The sequence below is a fragment of the Macadamia integrifolia genome, chromosome 6 (genome assembly GCF_013358625.1).
Source record: "Macadamia integrifolia cultivar HAES 741 chromosome 6, SCU_Mint_v3, whole genome shotgun sequence".
Lineage (NCBI taxonomy): Eukaryota > Viridiplantae > Streptophyta > Magnoliopsida > Proteales > Proteaceae > Macadamia > Macadamia integrifolia.
The window spans coordinates 11139745-11157792 of NC_056562.1; the positions used below are offsets into that span (position 1 = coordinate 11139745).

Here is an 18048-nt window from a genome sequence, read left to right on the forward strand (position 1 = left end):
CTGATTTGATATTAGGTGACATCATCACTTAATGGTTACAATTTAACGGCCACTGACGGATTGGACTAAATTGGGAGAATCTCAAAAATCTAGAGGGGAGATATAAATTTTGAAAACGTTCGGATTTATATATAATTTTGACAAAATAGTGACATAAATTTGCCTAGATTAAATTGACTTACCCATTTCCCCAACACGTATTTTCTAGAATTCTCGGAAAAGATCAGGTAATTTCAGATCTCTCTCTCTCTCTCTCTCTCTCTCATTTCTTGAACTTGGATCCCTGTTTTACAGTCATCTCTTTTTTTTCTTTTTTTTTTTGGAACACTGGAGGGAACTAGAGGTAATGCTAAATTTCCCACAAATGTGAATTTGGGTATTATTAATTTTTTTTTTATTCAAAGAAAGAAAACAAATTACAATAAAATAGTGTTAACAGAAACTAGACACCTAGGACTAACCATATTCCGTTGCATAATAGCGTTTTGCATAATAACTTTAAGTACAGACATAGGATAATCAGTGGCCCTTACAATATCAAAAGAAGTGTCAATCAAAAAGTGATGAAGCTCAAGTCTACGAGCCATAGTGAACCAGGGCCATGACAAAAAATTGTTAGGTTGCATTAGAGCGTTTAAACCATGAACATCACTCCACTTATTATTAAAAGTTGACTTGACTTGACTTGACTTATTAGAATAGGTATATGCCACTTCCTTGGAATTGAAGGACTTTGCTTCGACCGTGGTAGACGTCCATCTCTTCTTTGTGAATTTGCTTTAAATTGGCTGTGTCAAAGCGGGGAAAGGAAAGTAAATGTTAATATCTGCACTTTCGTGTTAATACATTTCAGTCCAAGGAAATATTTTACATTTGCCTTGCAACTAATTTCTCCCCCCCACAAAAAAAAAAAAAGACTTTTCTGTCTGGTTCCTGCTTTCTGTTTCAAACTCTTCAAAACAAGTTTGGAAACGGTACTGTTGCAGTGGAACTAGAATTATTAATCGACGAGTTTTAGGCATATATTTGCTCTCAAGTTTTGCAGTGCTAGCCATTAACTGTTCAAGGTTTAATTAAACCAAGAGCTTCCTCTTAACAGCTACTCGGCAGAATTTGGACAAAGCAGCAGAAGAAACATACATTAAACATGAGGAAACCTATGGTGATTGGAGAGTCCACAAAATTCAGTAACCTACTGTGAGTTCATCCTTCATTAGGGTATGAAAATGAGTAACACCACCATTACCAGTTTTTGGAGCTTTTAAAACCAAATTTTAGAACAATTTAACATAACATCCAAAACATTCAGAGAAGTTGCAAAGAGAATACTAGTTTATTATACAAGTAAATACAGCATATCCAGCTAACATTGAACTACAGAACCTAAAGCCCAGTCACTTATATGGGAGTTATCAGGAAAGGATCCATCATCAAAATAAATCTCCGAATCCCAAAACTTCAATGGACCTGAAAATGCTCCATCAACAAAGCAGGAAGAAAAAAACAGATCTTTCATTACATTTTGCACAGGTCTGGGAAATTTTTTTGGGGAGGGGGAGGACGGTATGCGGGTATTATCTACCTTAATTCTCACCATCTTCAGAGATGTTGAACAAGAATTGAGGCAGAGATGCAATGCGCGGGAGATTAAGCAGCAAATCCCCAATGGAGTCTTTCCTTGACATAGATGGTGTTTGATTATAGCCAGACGACACATCATGAGATTCCCCTTCAATCACTGGAAGATCAGCCATGGCCTTAATCTCAAATTTCGCGTCGGGTGTGGAGTTGGGGAAACGATCCTTGTCCTCATTGGGCACATCAAGGCCACTTTCGCTGTTAAGAAGCAAGCTTTGAACTGTGGCAGGATCCTTCTGTAGCAGACAACAAAGAGAATTGACTTTTGACATGAGGGACTTCTCATCAGAGGCTGATGTCTGTTGAGAGTCGCTGAGCAAGTACTGGGCAATCTCCTCCAGCATGTCCTTGCCTTGTGATCCTTCACCAGAGGAAAAATGATTCCCAGAGTTCATCTGTTCTGATAAACAATTTCCAATGTGGCTCACAAGATCGCTCATGGACATAGAAGGACGGAGGCCTGGCACTTTACATTGCTCCCACTGGTTAAGGACTTTTAACGACTCAGCTTCACTGCTTCCAGTTTCTTCAATAGCCCGGGTATCCATTACTGACAGAAGAAATATAAATCAGGCTCAGTAAGGTTGTTACAGGAATTGATTTCCGTCAACCAAAAAGACATAAATACAATTAATTACAATAACATGTCGCCAAGGGCAAACGCCAATGAAAACCACCAAAACAGTGTAGTTCATCAACATAATTAAAAATGGTGCAAAATAAAGTCCTGTTGGACCACATTATAGTCATTATGACTGATCCAAAAACCTTGATGCATTAGTGTCATGAGCGGTTAGACAGCAAAACCAATCCACAAAACTTTGATAAATGCCACAATTTCAATGTGATTTTGACTATATAACTTGTAATGGTCACAAATGAGAGATTTAAACATGTCCAGAGAAATGCTAATGAAGCATATCCAGCTGGATGTGAGATTCGGGATAAGCCAACCTAGGGCACTTTCCTCCTCAAGTGTCGTGGATTTGATCAAGTTGATCAAATGCGTTTAGCAGACAAATTTGAGATAAGATACCAGTTGGAATTGAGATCAAAATTTTCTCCCGACCATCTGACGAGTTGTATCAACAAACTAAGCTAATTCACAAAAATCAGTTGGCGAAAACGACACACATTATTTAGTCTGCAGAAGAAAATTGTAACCGAAAACAATTGCTAATTAGTTCTCAAAAGAATAGTGTTACCAAGAAACCATATCATGTCATGTAGTGTTATATATCCAAAACCAAAAAAGCGATAAAGAAAATGGTTGACCAAAAAAAAAAAAAACCTTTATTAACTTAACTAAAATCCAACAAACTGGCCATTTTTTAACTCTATCAAACTATAACATCTGGACTCATTGATGATTCCATTTTTTTTTGCAAGATGAAAACGTGTTTGACCACAGGCAATAAATCAAAGTTCTTGCAGATGGGCCAGAAAATCCTTTAAGAAAGTCCCAGATTATATGTGCCTCCAAGATTTCTTATTTCAAGAAAATCAATCAAGCTTTGAAAATAATTAGTTCTCCCCCAGAAGCTAGAAAAACAATAATTTTTCAACTCTTGAGAGCTTTCTAAAGAATGACTACCATCCAGATTTGCAAGAATAAATGGCAGATCCACAACAAATACCTGAGCTAGGTGAAGGAGTTTCAAGAGACGCATGATCTGGTGCTGGTACTCTACCAACAGGATCCAGAAGTTCACTTTTTGACGTAGATGACTGGCTAGCAGATGGTGATGCTTGATCCCGGAACCCAGGGAAGGGGGCTACAAATTCATTATTCAGTGGATCAAATCCTTGGCATTTGGATTCATCTGGGTCCTTGAAAACAGAACCTCTGGTTTCAAAGAATGGACAATCTAACGTTATTTCTGGTTGTTGGCTCAGCAAATTCAGACGAGGATCACACTGGATAAGCTTTTCAAAATGCTTGTTCAGTAATCCTTGTGGGCACTGAAGAAAATGTCGTCTGCAAAAAATATAAGAAGCCAGTCAACGTTAAAAGTTCAACACATGGGATCCACCTCATGTTATCTGATGCAAGAGAGTACATGTAACTATGTACATGTATGACAACTAACATAACAGTTTCATGCTGCGACTCCCACCTCCATGCACTGCAGAGACTATCCCATCTAGGGATGCAGTTCGCACAGTACACCCCACATCAATACATGGTGAAACCTAGGATGGCAATGTAAAAATGGATCTTGTAATCTATACACATCTGTTCTCATGTACAAGCTTCCCTAACAAATTTAATACGCAACTCTTAAAAAAAAAAAAAATGTAACGTTAAGTGCCAATAATTAAAAATGAAATATCAGTACAACACACGAGTAAGAACAACGACACACGAGTAAAAACAACGGCATCTGAATTAGCTTCTGAGGAAAATGTAATGCAAAGATGAAAAACCAGCCTGACCATGGTTCAGAACATTGTTTTCCTACAGAAAACCAACCACAGGTCTGAAAATGCCAGCCCTTTGGTCAATTGAATTAAGACAGAGCCCAGACCGGGTTGTTCTTGATAAATATAATTGGCTGCCCACAGAAACAGAGTTCTAGGAATATGAAAAAACAGACTGTATTCCGGTGGTAAAAGATCATTTCGTGAAGATGAAACATGTCTAATTTTAAATACAAGGCTAGTGATGAAAAAAACAGAATACAATGAGATGAAATGTCGGTTACCAGAGCAAAGAAATCATTGAAAAGGAGCAATGGGATTTAGCTAAAAAAAATCGACATTAAAACCAACCAATGCAACTAATGGAAATGAAATGAAAGCTAGTGATAGACAGCCAAACATGGTAATCAGTCCCGTCAATTATCGGCCAGTCCTCACACCTTATTACCAACACCAATGGACAGAGTCCCTTCAGGCCTCCCTCCTTTCATAGTCTTGAATCCAAATTTTCAGTCTCCGATCCTTCATGCTATCTCTCATCCCCCATCTCTATGCAAGCATCCATGTGAACAGTTCTCTCTCACTTCCACAATGGCCAAAATATGAGTTTGGCATGGAACCACGAAAACTTACTTTCAACAACCCACCAATATTGGTATTGCATGAAAAAATCAGCTCAGAGATAATTTTTGATATAAAATCAACTCGAAGATATTTCTATTTTCCTTTTCCTTCTGTGTATATGTTTGCAGCCGCAGCCAATCCATTTCCCACTGAACCTAAAAGAGGTTCTCATTGTGTATTCGTGTTTATTATTTAAAACATCTTTCCATCTTCCCTACAATAGGTGAGTATGCAGTTTAAATTTCACCAATAGACCAATTCAGCCCATTTCATTTCTCAAAATTAAGAGCAGCGTAAAATATCAAATGTTAACAACTGAAAGGATGACCATATAGCCAGATAAACTTCTCAATATGAATGCAGCAATGTATTTAGTTAGTAGTTACAACAAAACCTCCATACCTACTACCATACACTTATCATAGAGAACAGTTAAAATTGACTTCAAAGTTCACACACCCATCTTCTTTAATGATTCATAATGTCACACTCATGTAGCGGTGATAGTGCAAATTAATCCATACTACAACATGAAACCAAGCTTCACTTCTGTTACCCCCTTACATAATGGAATCAGACAGAGTGATGGTAATGCATTCCCCTTTCATTACCTGTGTAGGCTTGCCTGTCCACCAGTAAAATCTGAAGTTGCCTGCCATAAAGTGTGCTTCCTAGGCTGCGGATTGGTCTCCTTGAAGAAAAGAGGTTGTCTGCTCAGCTATACCGTACAAGCACAAGCTTATGTCAGACAGAAAGAAAAACAAACTCCATAATGCAATAACGTTTGACATATGAAGGCAAAAAAATTACCACTATATCTAATGTCCCAGGTCCGTTTTCCGGGCAGTTAGCTTTGATAGCCATAATATCTGACCATTGAATTTCTATCTTACTTTTGAGGCCACCTTGAAGAACCTCCCAGACTAGCTTATGCTTCGCAAAATAACACTTTGCAACTAGATCACCTTCGTATCTCGAAACATTCTGTCACCCAAAAAATTTCAGTTCATTGCGCACAGAGCGCAAAACCCAGAAAAGTTAAAGCATTTTTAGCACCCAACAGAAATAAAATTGTTGATACCTCCCAAGTTCCAATTCTTAGAAGCGAAGCAGGAAAATTGGAAGCCTTGAGCTTGTCAGTGGCTCCCGGAACAGCAGCACCTTTACTGTCCTTATTCCCCACGTCAAGATTTGCATTTGTTACACTTGACGCATTGTTACTATGAGATAGCCTAATTTGAATTAAATCCAAAAGCGAAGGGCTCTTCCTCAATCTCAGACCCAATGGGCTTGGCTCATCAAGTGGATTGTACTGCGAAGGGGGTATCGTTAACGGTGCAAACGCCCCACTTCCAGAATTCCACTGCTGCATAACCAAACATCATGAATTAAATAAAACCAACTTACTCAAAAAATCGATTACAAACTGAAGTCCAAATCAGGGAGACCCAAAAGCCAAAACAGTTGAAAAGCCCTAAGTTTGTTCTACTGAAATAGATAGAACAGGAACTGGATCTCCACCGGAAAGAAAAAAAAAATGAGAAGTCATGATATAAAATTAAACTAGCAGTAGAAACAAAGATATAATCAGAGTGAAATCCAGACCTGCTGATGAGAAGGTGAGAGCTTGGATCGCTTGTTGAGAGGTCCGTGCTCTTCATCCAAGGGATCTTCAATCTCCAATTTCACCGGAAACTTATTCCGACACGGTATCTCGGATTCCGGTCGGAGATTACCCGTATTCATCAACTGAACCATCAAACTTCAAACCAACACCAAAGATAACTAATCTCGAAGCAGAGAAGCAACACAAGATGGAAATGAAACCTTCGATACACAAAACTCGTCGACTACATGAACAAAGAAACCCTAATTCTACGGATCTCAAAAAAACCGATTTCGATCCCTCTAGGGCGGATCCTTCCCGTTTTGTTGAAGATCAAAGATTCTGAAAACCCCAGATAAAGTCCCAAGTCTCTCTCTCTCTCTCTCTCTCTCTCCCACGGAAGATCAGAAAAAGCTTCAACGGAATCCCCGGTGGACTTTGCCGGCACACTTGACTGTACAGATCTCTCACATGATCATTAATAGAGAAGACATATAAATATTAAAAAGACCATAATATCCTCCACTTTGAAGTTCAAGACTGGTTAGGTATGGTTTGGTATGGTTAATTTCGTCATTTTGAGTGACTTAGAGTGGGGAGAACCGAGAAATGGGAAATGAGTCAAAGGACGCAAGTATTTATTAAATGAGTCGGCGTTTACGTTATGAAAGGCTGTCGGCTCGTGCGTATAGACACGGGGTTTGGATATATATGTGGGGCCCAGTTCATGAACCTGCGTCGAGGTTTGAGGGTGGTCCTCGGGCTTGTCTGAGGGCTTTCTTTTTAGAGGGAGTTGTTGTGATTGGTTAATTTGGGACACGTGTTTTAAAATTGGAAGGTTTTGTTGTCAAGTCTTTGCTGTCACCTGGTGGACACATAGACTTTTCAAAGTTTTTAGTTTTTGGAAGTGGGGATGCCCAATTTGTTGGTGTGGATAAAGTCTAGTCAGGATTCTCGGGAAGTGCTTTTAGGATTTGGGGAATTCATAGAATAGACCCAAGGGTCACAGACTCAGTTGGAGAGTATGGATTTTCTTCCCATAGCCGTTGAATTAGAATATTCTGTTTGAGATGATTTTGATGGGATTGATCCGGGCTCGGATCCAAAGAAATAAAATAACTCATTTTGGTTCTGCATTCACAAAATACTCTCTTAGATTTTGATATTTTTTTCAAAATATCTTTTTTTTTTGCTCCAAGTTAGAAGATGTAGCATGAGTGGTAGTCAAATTTTGCTCCAACTTTGATAAGGAGAAGCGCAGTTTCTACGCATGCTAATGAGCCAATGGGAATGTAGGAAAAAACATTCACATGTCTTTTTTTCTTTTAGTGGGTAGGTCAATCATTTTTGCCCCCTCATGTGTCTAGGCAAAAGCGTCATACTCCTCGACAAAAATCCTTTTCCCTTTAGATAGAAATGAAAAGAGAGACAAAATTGTGCCTTGTCACGTGGCCCTTGTGCGCAAACACAGAGGGCGGCGAAATTATACCCCCAATACCCTTGTGAAACTCAATAACCCACCTTACATTTATGCCCAATTGCCCATGTATTCACCCTCATTATTCCCATGCTAATGTAGGGGCTGTATGATCAAGGATTTTTTATTTTTTTTTTATTGAAAAGAAGAAATACATTAAATTGAAAGGTTTAACATACCAAGGCTATATTGATAGGTTTGAGTCAAAAAATTAACAACATAAGAAAAGGGGCCATTCTTTTTCCCTATTAACCTAGGAGAGGATAAAACTTTCATATTTCGATACCCAGTGGCTGTAACAAATTAAGCAACTATTTTTCAACCAATTTTGACTGAAGTAGTAAAACATTTTTACTGGTCTCCAATGATAGTGGTGATTTTAGTGAGAGACTTTTCTTTTTCCTTATTTTACGAATATTAGACTAGTCTTGTAGTGGTAGCTTTGGCTTGAAAAATTAGTATCGAAAAGAGGTCAAACCCAATCCCTATCTAGCCATTGGTCGGCGGTGCTTTCCAGAATAGAATAGCAAGAAAAAAAAAATCCCTTTCCTTTGGGTTTCTAAAAAAAAAAATTCAATACTTTAGTCATATGGTAAATTCAGTCTAACCCACCCTACTCCAAAATAGAGAATGAGTGTAACCAAATAGGGTTACATGATTTAGGAACTCTTGTCGTAAAATTAAGTCAACAAATCACATGGAATTTCATCCTTCAATGGGTGACACTATAAATTTCTCAAACGATAATCGCCTGCAGGTCTATATTAATTCAATCAACTTGCACCTTAGTTCATGAATCATTTAGTTAGGAAGTCAATTCAAGAACCATGAATTGTGAGAATTGTTTCAAAATCACTCCAACTTGTTCCTATCCATGTTCCATGCTTCTGATAATTGTTTTTGATGCATGTTGCATGCTAGAAATGGAATGATCAACAAAAACATAAACTAATATAAATATAAAACAAATTTTTTTTTCTTAAATAGAAAAGGCTAAAATGGGTAAGAATGGAGATATGTGATTTGCCGAATATTACTTTAAGTGCAATCACCAACATTAGAGACAAAGGCTGTCAGTGCATGAAAAGGAGGGATCACCTTTTAATTTAATAAAATCATGGGATCAATAAAGAGGATTAGATTCTTTTTATTTTTTTCTCCTTTTACTTTCTTTTTATTTTTTCTATTCCTTTACACAGATCCATGTAGCTGACCTTATGTAATTGAATAAGGTTCCTATTTAAATGCTTAAGAGTGCATCTTCTTCCCAAAAAAATGCATCTTTGGTGGAAGGAAGGGTATGCTTTTGGGCATAAACAACTGGAATAAGGAGTAGATAAATCTACATATATTTTCTAGATCTGGATATAATTTTTACCATATATCAGTATCAAGTAATACTATCGGGGAAAAAAAAGAAAAAAAGAAAAATATATACTTGTTTGATCTTAAGTGATATGATTCTGATAATTGGTTAAATATTCACATTTTAATTTAGTTATTCATTTGAGTTAGTTTTACCATTTTAACTTGTAAATTTTAACTTCATAATAAAAAATAAAGAGAGAGAGAGAGAGAGAGTTGTGATAGGGACTTGGATCCTTTGTGACGCCCAGAAACGTCTTAGGCTGTGTGTGATCACCTTGGGCTCCGTGCCTGAGCGTTTCTGGCCATTGGATGCATGCTACATATCCTGTTGCGCACAAAAGAATTCAGTATATCTTGATATAGGATACAATTTCCCATTATTCTACCAAGAAATTTTTTTTTCCCATTCATTTTTCACACCGCTCCCATAATTGAAATAATGTGTAGGAGGTGTAATATCATCAAGAATCTTGATAGGATATAATTTCATTTCACAGAAGATAGTTATCAATATGTACACATAAAGGTGGCAATTCTTCTTAACTCAATTGGAATATGTTCTGATTTTTATTTTTTTTCATATGTTAGAAAATATATCCAATCTGGATTCGTATAGGATATTTCTAGTCAAACAAGGTTACAACTAAGGGTGTCAATTTCAAACCGAAACCGAATATCAAATCCAAAATCTAGCAGAATTAACCGGACCGAATCGAACAAAATTGATTCGGTTCAAATTTGGTTTGAATATGTGAGTATGGACATCGGTTTTGGTTTAGGGTATAAGAACCATTAGTTCGAACTGAAACCGAACCGAATTGCTCTTAAAATCAAAAAATTGAAAAACCCTACTATCGTTAAGAGAGATTTTTTAGGTGTTAAGTGTTTTTTGCAATTTATCATCACATATTTACATGCTAAGACAATTTTGGAGTTAGCAAGGGCCATAAGCCCCATAACTTGAGCCATGGTCCAAAAGTGGAACCCTTTTCATAATCGAATTAAAACCGAGGTACAAAACCGAATTGAAATCAAAACCAAACCAAACCAAATTGAATCAGCTTGAGTATTTAAATCCGGAACCAAGTCAATTCTCTATTTGGTTTTGGTCCACCTTATCATCACTTGGAACCGAAACCAAACCAAACCAAATAACTAGAACCGAGCCAATTGACAACCCTTGCTACCAATTCAGATTTATTTAGGATGAGGGGATTGCGGATGTTAGAAAAATTCACAAAAAATAAGCACAAATATTTGCCCTCACCCAAGGATAGTAGGAAAAGTTGGGATGTAATTTGGTTTGGACATTAAACAAAATTTTGAAAAATCAGAACTCATTCACCCAAGCATGGGCTCTCATGAGAGACGTCAATTCTAGGCCGGCACCAACAGGCCGATCAAGTTTGACAGAAAACCCAAAATCAGCCAAACATGTCAAGCTCTAGCCTAATCTGATTAACATTTGGTTATTACTTATTAATTATTACTGGTGCAAGAGTGCTATCCAAGGGACGTCCGATCGGGACTAACAGATTAATAGCTTGATTTAGCCCAACATGTTCAAAGCTTGTCTAGAACCTGATACATTTTAAAACCTGCTTAAAACTTGTTTACCAAGTCCAACACATAAATAGAGATAAATGTCTCATTAGCACATTTTCAGCTCATTTAGTCAAATTATTGATAGTCTAATCAAAGACTGGTACTTGACCAACAGTTTATAATTGACAATATGCCTAGCATATGATGATTGATTACTTAAATAGACCAATCATAGAGCGAGGTCCTAAAGTGAGAAAACCTGATTAGGCCATACCAAAACTGGCCATCTTGCATAATTGACACCACTAATTCTCACCACTAACTCAAAATGGGCTCATAATGGCACACCTAAGTTCAAAGTGCACAAATCATTAGTTAGCTTTTCTTCAAAGTCCAAAATACAAATATGTGAAGGACATGGAGAAAGAGTCACAAGGAAAAAGAGAGGGTGCTTTTTTTTTTATTGGCAATGAAAAAAGGGTGCTCCATGGTAGTGATCATCACCCCTAGGACAAGCCCCCGTACGACAAGCCTCCAGGGTAGATTATATATCTTTTTTTTTTGATAAGTGATGTGTATTGTATTAAGAAAAGAAAAGTATATAGAGAAAGGCAACCTCAATCTCCTTCTTTGGGCTAAGTAGACGAAACGAAAAGAGGCCCCTTGAAACCAAGCAGGACAGGCCCTGCATTACAAAGGGGAATCAAAATCAAAGATTTTCCACACCATAGGAGACTTTAAATTCAGAATCATCTCTTACCAAATTATTCAGTTCATGTGGGAAATCTCGAGGCTGAATAATAGTCTCTCTCTGACCTATTGCATATGATGCCATAAAATTAGCTGGTTTATTTATCTCCCTCCAAACATGTTTGAACTCTTTCCTTGCTAGTGATTTTGACCTATTCAGAATCTCACTTTTAATAACTCTGGTTTGCCAAGGTCCTTCTATCACACCACTTAAAATATCAATAGCAAGTTTTGAATCTGACCGAATGGACACCTCCATGATGTTCTCTTCAACACAAATAGTAATTCCTTTGAGGATAGCCTATAATTCCAGATACAAGATGCTTCCATTTTCTCCCATCCTTGCAAAAGCTACAATGGGTACCCCCACCGTATCTCTGATCAGCCCTCCATATGATGCTCTATTATGTGTAAGGAAACCATCACAATGCAATACTACCATATTCTCTGGTGGCTGGAACTAGCAACAAGCTTTAGGAATCACTGCTTTCCAATTGACTTTGATTCTCCAAGTTGTTACTAAGAACTAGTTCCTAGAATTGCATTCAGCCATAAAAGCTCATAATTGAACATTTCAACTTCACTTCTGAAATTATGGCATCAATAATATGTGAAGTGGTTCTATTTTTTTATTTAAAGATCCTAAAATTTATTTTTTGCCATATGTTTTGAACTGTGGCATAGAAAGCTAACCTCCCCACTACTTTTAAAGGATCATTTTCTTGAAATTCATTTTTCACCCACAATGCAATTTCCATGACACTATCTGATTTCTTCCCATTTTGAATGCATAATAGAGATACCTTCCCCCATAAATCATATGTAAACTGACATTCAAAAAATAAATGATTTTTACTCTCCATATTTGCCCAATAGAAAATGCATTGAGGGTTAATATTCATCCTCCTTTTGATGAGCTGGTCTTTTGTTGGTAGGGTATCTATTAAATATCTCCATGTTATGAGTGAGTGCCTTGGGATGTTTCCTTTGAACCAAACAGATCTCTTTCAACTAACTTTCCTCTCTTTCATCCTCACCATCTCCCATGCTGATTTGGTGGTAAAGACTCCTGAATGATCTCCTTTCCACACCACTAAGTCCTCCTCATCATAATGAAATCTAGGGATATTTTGAAGACATCCTCAAGCTTCCATGAGTTCAAAAGTTGTAGCTGGAGTAGGCTGCCATTTTCCATTCCTTAAGATTTCTTCAACTGTAGTAAGATGAGGCAAACCAAAATCATACTTAATGGTGAAACAACCAAATCTCTTCATAAGAATACTTTTTGGGTGTAAATTATCCAGCCATAGCCTAGTGGATCTTCCATTGCCTACAATATGCACAATAATATCTTTCACTTTATCTCTATACTTCAAAATCTTCCTCCAAACCCAAGAAGCTTACTAGTAGCCTTCACAGTCCAAATAGATTCCTTATTTGAATACCTCTTGTAGATCCACTCCACCCATATGCTCTTCTTATGAGATGCAATCCACCATATTTGGTTCATAATTCCAGCCACATTCATGTCCTTCACTCTTTTCAAACCTAATCCTCCTTCCTTAGGTTTACATATAGCATCCTAGAAAATATAATGTATCTTTTTCTCCAAAGAGGGATTAGACCATAGAAAATTTTAAAAGATAGATTCGACCTTTGCTATAAGATTATTTGGAAGGGTAAAAATACCTGACCAATATATATAGCACCCTTGTAGTACTGAGGAGATCAACTGAAGCCTTCCAGCATAGGAAAGAAATCTTGCTTTTCATCCTTCAAGCTTTTTCCTGATCAGATCCAGAATAGGGTTGCAGTCTCCTATGGTAAGTTTTCCTACAATAAGAGGGACCCCAAGGTACCTTATTAGTAACTTGGTTTCCTTAAAACTTGTTAATTCCAATAGTTGCATACTACTAGCTTGAGTAAGAACCCCTAAAATAATAGACGACTTAGCCCTATTGAGATACAGCCCAGAGAAGGATACAAACTCATCTAGAGCCCTCAAACTAGTTGTGACAGAGTCACTAACATCCTTTACAAAGATCATAAGATCATCTGCAAAGATAAGATGGGACAGCTACACTGCTTTGCATCTAGGAAATAGAGTGATATTCCCATCCACTACTAACTTTGTCATAACTCCAGTGAACCCCTCCATTGCTATGGTGGATAGATAAGGTGAAAGAGGATCCCCCTGTCTAATTCCCCTTCCCCCCATGAAGTAACCTACTGGACTTCCATTAACAAGTACTGAAAGTGTAGGGGTAGTGGCACAAGTTTTAATCCAACTCATAAACATAGAAGGGAACCCCATTCTTCTCATAATCTCTTAAAGGAATTTTCTACTCAATGAATCATATGCTTTATGCAAATCAATCTTCAACACTACAGTAGGATGTTTTTCTATTCAATACCTCTTACAATATCAGTACAAATGAGGATATTATCAACAATAGATCTCCCTTTAATGAATGCTGATTGATTTTCACTAATCAGTTCCCCAATTACTCCTTGTAGCCTGTTAGTGATTATTTTTATAATAATCTTGTACATGATATTGCATAATGCAATAGGACTAAATCCAGCAAAAGAAGCCACTTGATATGTCTTAGGAATAAGACTGATAAAAGTAGCATTAATAGAAGAAGGCATAACAGCTTTTCTAAAAAACCACTTGACAGCAAGGGTGAGATCCTCCCCAACTATCTCCTAAGAGTGCTTGTAAAAGCTAGCACCTAACCCATTAGGTCCAGGGGCCTTTGAACTCTTCATAGCAAATACTATCTTCATGATCTCATCATTAGAAACATTTTTTTTTTCTAACATCTCTTGCTAGTTTGTTGAAAGGGTACCATGTAAAGGTATATCACTAGGACAGAATCCCACATCTTCTTGATTAGCCCCAAATAGATTCGTGTAATATTCAGTTGCCTCCATTTTTATTAGACTAGGATCATCCACAACAGCCCCATTTATTCCCTCAATTTCTAAAATGTTGTTCCTATGCTGTCTTCCCCTCATAGCCTTATGAAAATAATTATTATTTCCATCTCCAAGTTGCAATCACTTCACTCTGGATTTTTCTTTGAGAAAGCTCTCTTCTACCTTCAAAGCCTCCCATAATTTCATTTTAACTTCCTTTTCTTGACAGACCAGGTTATCATCACCATGATTGGAAGACAACTTAACTTGGATATCAGAAAGAATAGCTTTAGCCTCTTTAACTGCCTTGAAAACATCCCCAAAACTCTCCTTATTCCACATTTTTAATTCCTTCTTAACATTTCTCAACTTAGCTGCAAACCTAAGTAAAGGGTTCAAATGAATATTCACAGGAACCTTCCAATCCCTTTTAACAACATCCATGAACCCCTCATGCTCAACCCAAGTCTCAAAAAATCTGAATGATTTAGGTCCAAAATCCCTTTCCTCAAGAATATTCAAGAGAACAAGGTTGTGATATGAAATTCCAGGATTCAAGAAAGCTGCTTTTGAACATTTAAATTTATCAATCCAATCAATATTACATAACACCCTATCCAACTTACAGCTTACTCTACTAAAGTTCCCTTATTGGTGTATGATGTCTTGTATTCTATCGCAGTTTAATTAAGGGAGTACTAGTGCAACACCTAGACAGGCAGGACGACGGTCCGATTAGTCGGTTAGCGGACCGTGGGGGTTGCAAGGGGGGCAGGAGGCCCCCCTGCATAGCAGGGGGTGTGTAGCCCCCTACTCGAATTTTTTATTTGAGGGCAATTGTGTACTTTCCGGATTAGGGTTTTTTTTGGCTACATATTTGTAGCGAGGGTTTCTTTCTCTGTAATGCAAACAATACTGAGAGGTGTGAGGACGAGCACTGTAACCCCATTGATAGTGAAGCAGGATCTCATCTCACCGGGGACGTAGGCAACCTTGCCGAACCTTGTAAAATCCGTGTGCATTGTTTGTTTTGTTTTTCCATTATCTTCTGCATCGTTTTACGGTTGCGTTTCTATAAATTGGTATCAGAGCTCCAGGTTTTCGTTTTTTAGGGTTTACTATCATGATGGCAGGGAAGGGATCGAATGTCAAGTATGATATCGAGAGGTTTAATAGGAAGAATAATTTCACCCTCTGGCATCAAAGGATGAATGATCTTTTGATACAGCAGAGTTTGGCAAAAATGTTGTTGAAAAAGTCGAAGAAACCTGTAAAAATTACTGACAAAGATTGGGAAAAGATGGAGGAAAAGGCGGTAAGTGCTATTCGATTAAATCTTTCTGATGATGCCCTACAATATGTTTTGGGTATCGAATCTGCACCGCAGTTATGGGCGAAACTTGAAAGCATCTACATAACAAAGTCCTTAACGAACAAGTTGTTCGTGAAGAAGCAATTGTATTCTCTATAGATGGAGGAAGGTACGGATATATTAGAACATCTTAACATATTCAATCAGATATTAAGTAAACTTACAAACCTGGAGGTTAAGATCGAGGATGAAGACAAGGCGTTACTGTTGCTGTTGTCGCTCCCAGAATCATATGATCACCTAGTAATGACTCTCTTGTATGGGAATGAGACCCTTGAGATCAAATCAGAAGGGATCTGGGAAGAGTCGATCGAAATCAAAAAGGGCAAAGACAAATGTCTTTTGTTACTATTACAAGAAGGAAGATCATCTAAAGAGAGAGTGCTTGAAGAGAAAGGCAGACTTAAAGAAGAAAGGTGTAGATAAGGTATCTGAGGAAGCTAGCGTGGCTGACAGTTTGGATAGAGATGATGGAGATTTACTCTCTATATCATCAGGTAAGAATCAACCTTCTGGTTCTTGGATTTTAAATTCTGGATATTCATATCACATGTGTCCACATAAGGATTGGTTTGATACATATCAACCATATAATGGTGGGTCTGTCCTAATGGGGAATGATGCTGTATGCAAGACCATTGGGATAGGCACTATCAAAATCAAGATATTTGATGGGATAGTAAGAACCTTAGCAGATGTGAGACATGTACCAAAATTAAGGAAAAACTTAATATCTTTGGGGGTACTTGACTCAAATGGCTGCAAGTACATAGCAGAAGGTGGAGTTCTCAAAGTTATTAAGGGTGTAATGGTTGTCATGAAGGAACAACTAACATGAAACCTATACAGACTCATAGGGAGCACAGCTATAGGTAGAGCATCTGTGATTACAGATGCAGTATTTGATACAGATGATACATATCTGTGGCATATGCGAATAGGGTATTTGGGATAAAGAGGATTTATGAAACTTCATAAAAGGAAAATGTTGAAGAGACTAAAAACTTGTAAACTAAACTTCTATAAGTATTGTGTGTTTGAGAAACAGTGCAAGGTTAGTTTTAAAACTGCAAAACATAAGAGTAAAATAGTGTTTGATTATATACACAACGATGTAGGGGTCCTTCAACAACAAAATCTAAAGGTGGGGTAGAATACTTCATGACCTTTGTTGATGATTACTCAAGGAAAGTCTAGATCTACTTCATGAAGCATAAAAGTGAGGTGTTCACTAAATTTAAGGAGTGGAAGGTTGAGGTAGAAAGGAAGACAGGAAAGAAAATTAAATACTTGAGAACAGATAATGAAGGAGAGTACACATACAAGTCGTTTCTAGAATTGTGCAAAGCTGAAAGGATTACACGTCACTTCACGGTTCTAAAGACACCACAGCAAAATGGTGTAGCTGAAAGGATGAACAGAACACTTCTAGAAAGAGCTCGGAGTATGAGGCTGAATGCAGGGTTGAGCAAGAGATTTTGGGCAGAAGCAGTGAACATTGCATGTTTCCTCATCAATAGGTCTCTATCAAATGCGATTGATTGTAAAATTCCTGAATAGGTATGGACAAGAAAACTAGTAGATTATTCTATTCTAAAAATATTTAGTTATCCAGCCTATGCACATGTTGAGAGTGAGCAGTGTTCCAAGTTAGATTCAAAGTCTAAGCAGTGTATCTTTCTTGGTTTTAAGAAAGGTGTAAAGGGATTCAAGTTGTGGGATCCAAGTTCACAGAAAGTTGTGGTTAGTAGAGATGTTATGCTTGATGAGTCTCATATAGTGAAGTCAAATTACAATTCACAAACAGTTGATGAAAATAAAGAAGGTTCTATTGTGCAGGTGGAGTTAGGTGAGTTAGAAACAACAAGAGAGAATGAATCATCAAGTGACTTACCAGGACAATAGGAAGCAGTAGAAGTTCCTTATACTGTGGCAAAGGGTAAAGGGAAGCGTATTCACAGAGCACCTATGAGATATGGGTTTGAGGACATAGTTGTCTCTGCCCTCACTGTAGGTACAGATGATTCATCTTCCTACCATGATGCTTTGAGTGATACACAGCATGATAAATGGATGGCAGCTATGATGGAGGAAATAGAATCTCTACATGAGAACAAGACTTGGGAGATTGTGAAAAAACCCAAGAGAAGAAAAATCATTGGGTATAAATGGGTCTTTCGTAAGAAAGAGACAGCATTTGAGAAGGAGCGTGAAAGGTATAAGGTAAGACTTGTAGCCAAGGGCTATGCACAAAAGGAGGGGATAGACTATAATGAAATATTCTCTCTAGTGGTGAAACACACTTCGATCAGGGTACTACTTGCT

The 18048-nt window shown here is 37.5% G+C and overlaps 1 protein-coding gene across 2 annotated transcripts; it reads right to left on the bottom strand.

Moving 5' to 3' along the window:
- Nucleotides 1-1314: 1314 nt before the first annotated feature.
- Nucleotides 1315-6753, bottom strand: LOC122082770. 2 transcript variants are annotated; one of them, XM_042650539.1, is made up of 6 exons: nucleotides 6289-6753; nucleotides 5765-6046; nucleotides 5494-5667; nucleotides 5295-5401; nucleotides 3276-3616; nucleotides 1315-2188 (listed from the first exon to the last, which is right to left on the bottom strand). In XM_042650539.1, the coding sequence occupies exons 1-6, from the start codon at nucleotides 6439-6441 to the stop codon at nucleotides 1584-1586; spliced, it is 1662 nt and encodes a 553-aa protein (XP_042506473.1). In that variant the 5' UTR covers nucleotides 6442-6753; the 3' UTR covers nucleotides 1315-1583. The 2 variants fall into 2 exon arrangements, with proteins under 2 accessions (XP_042506473.1, XP_042506472.1); XM_042650538.1 differs by having other exon boundaries at nucleotides 5765-6049; nucleotides 6289-6752.
- Between the last annotated feature and the right edge of the window lie 11295 nt (nucleotides 6754-18048).

What these genes read in the sequence shown, in the direction of transcription:
- LOC122082770 (XM_042650538.1), bottom strand. Translation starts at nt 6,441, where the DNA reads ATGGTTCAGTTGATGAATACGGGTAATCTCCGACCGGAATCCGAGATA. An exon ending in CTGGGACATTAGATATAGTG is followed by an intron (nt 5,402 to 5,493) that starts GTAATTTTTTTG and finishes TGTACGGTATAG; the next exon opens with CTGAGCAGACAACCTCTTTT. An exon ending in GGACAGGCAAGCCTACACAG is followed by an intron (nt 3,617 to 5,294) that starts GTAATGAAAGGG and finishes TATTTTTTGCAG; the next exon opens with ACGACATTTTCTTCAGTGCC.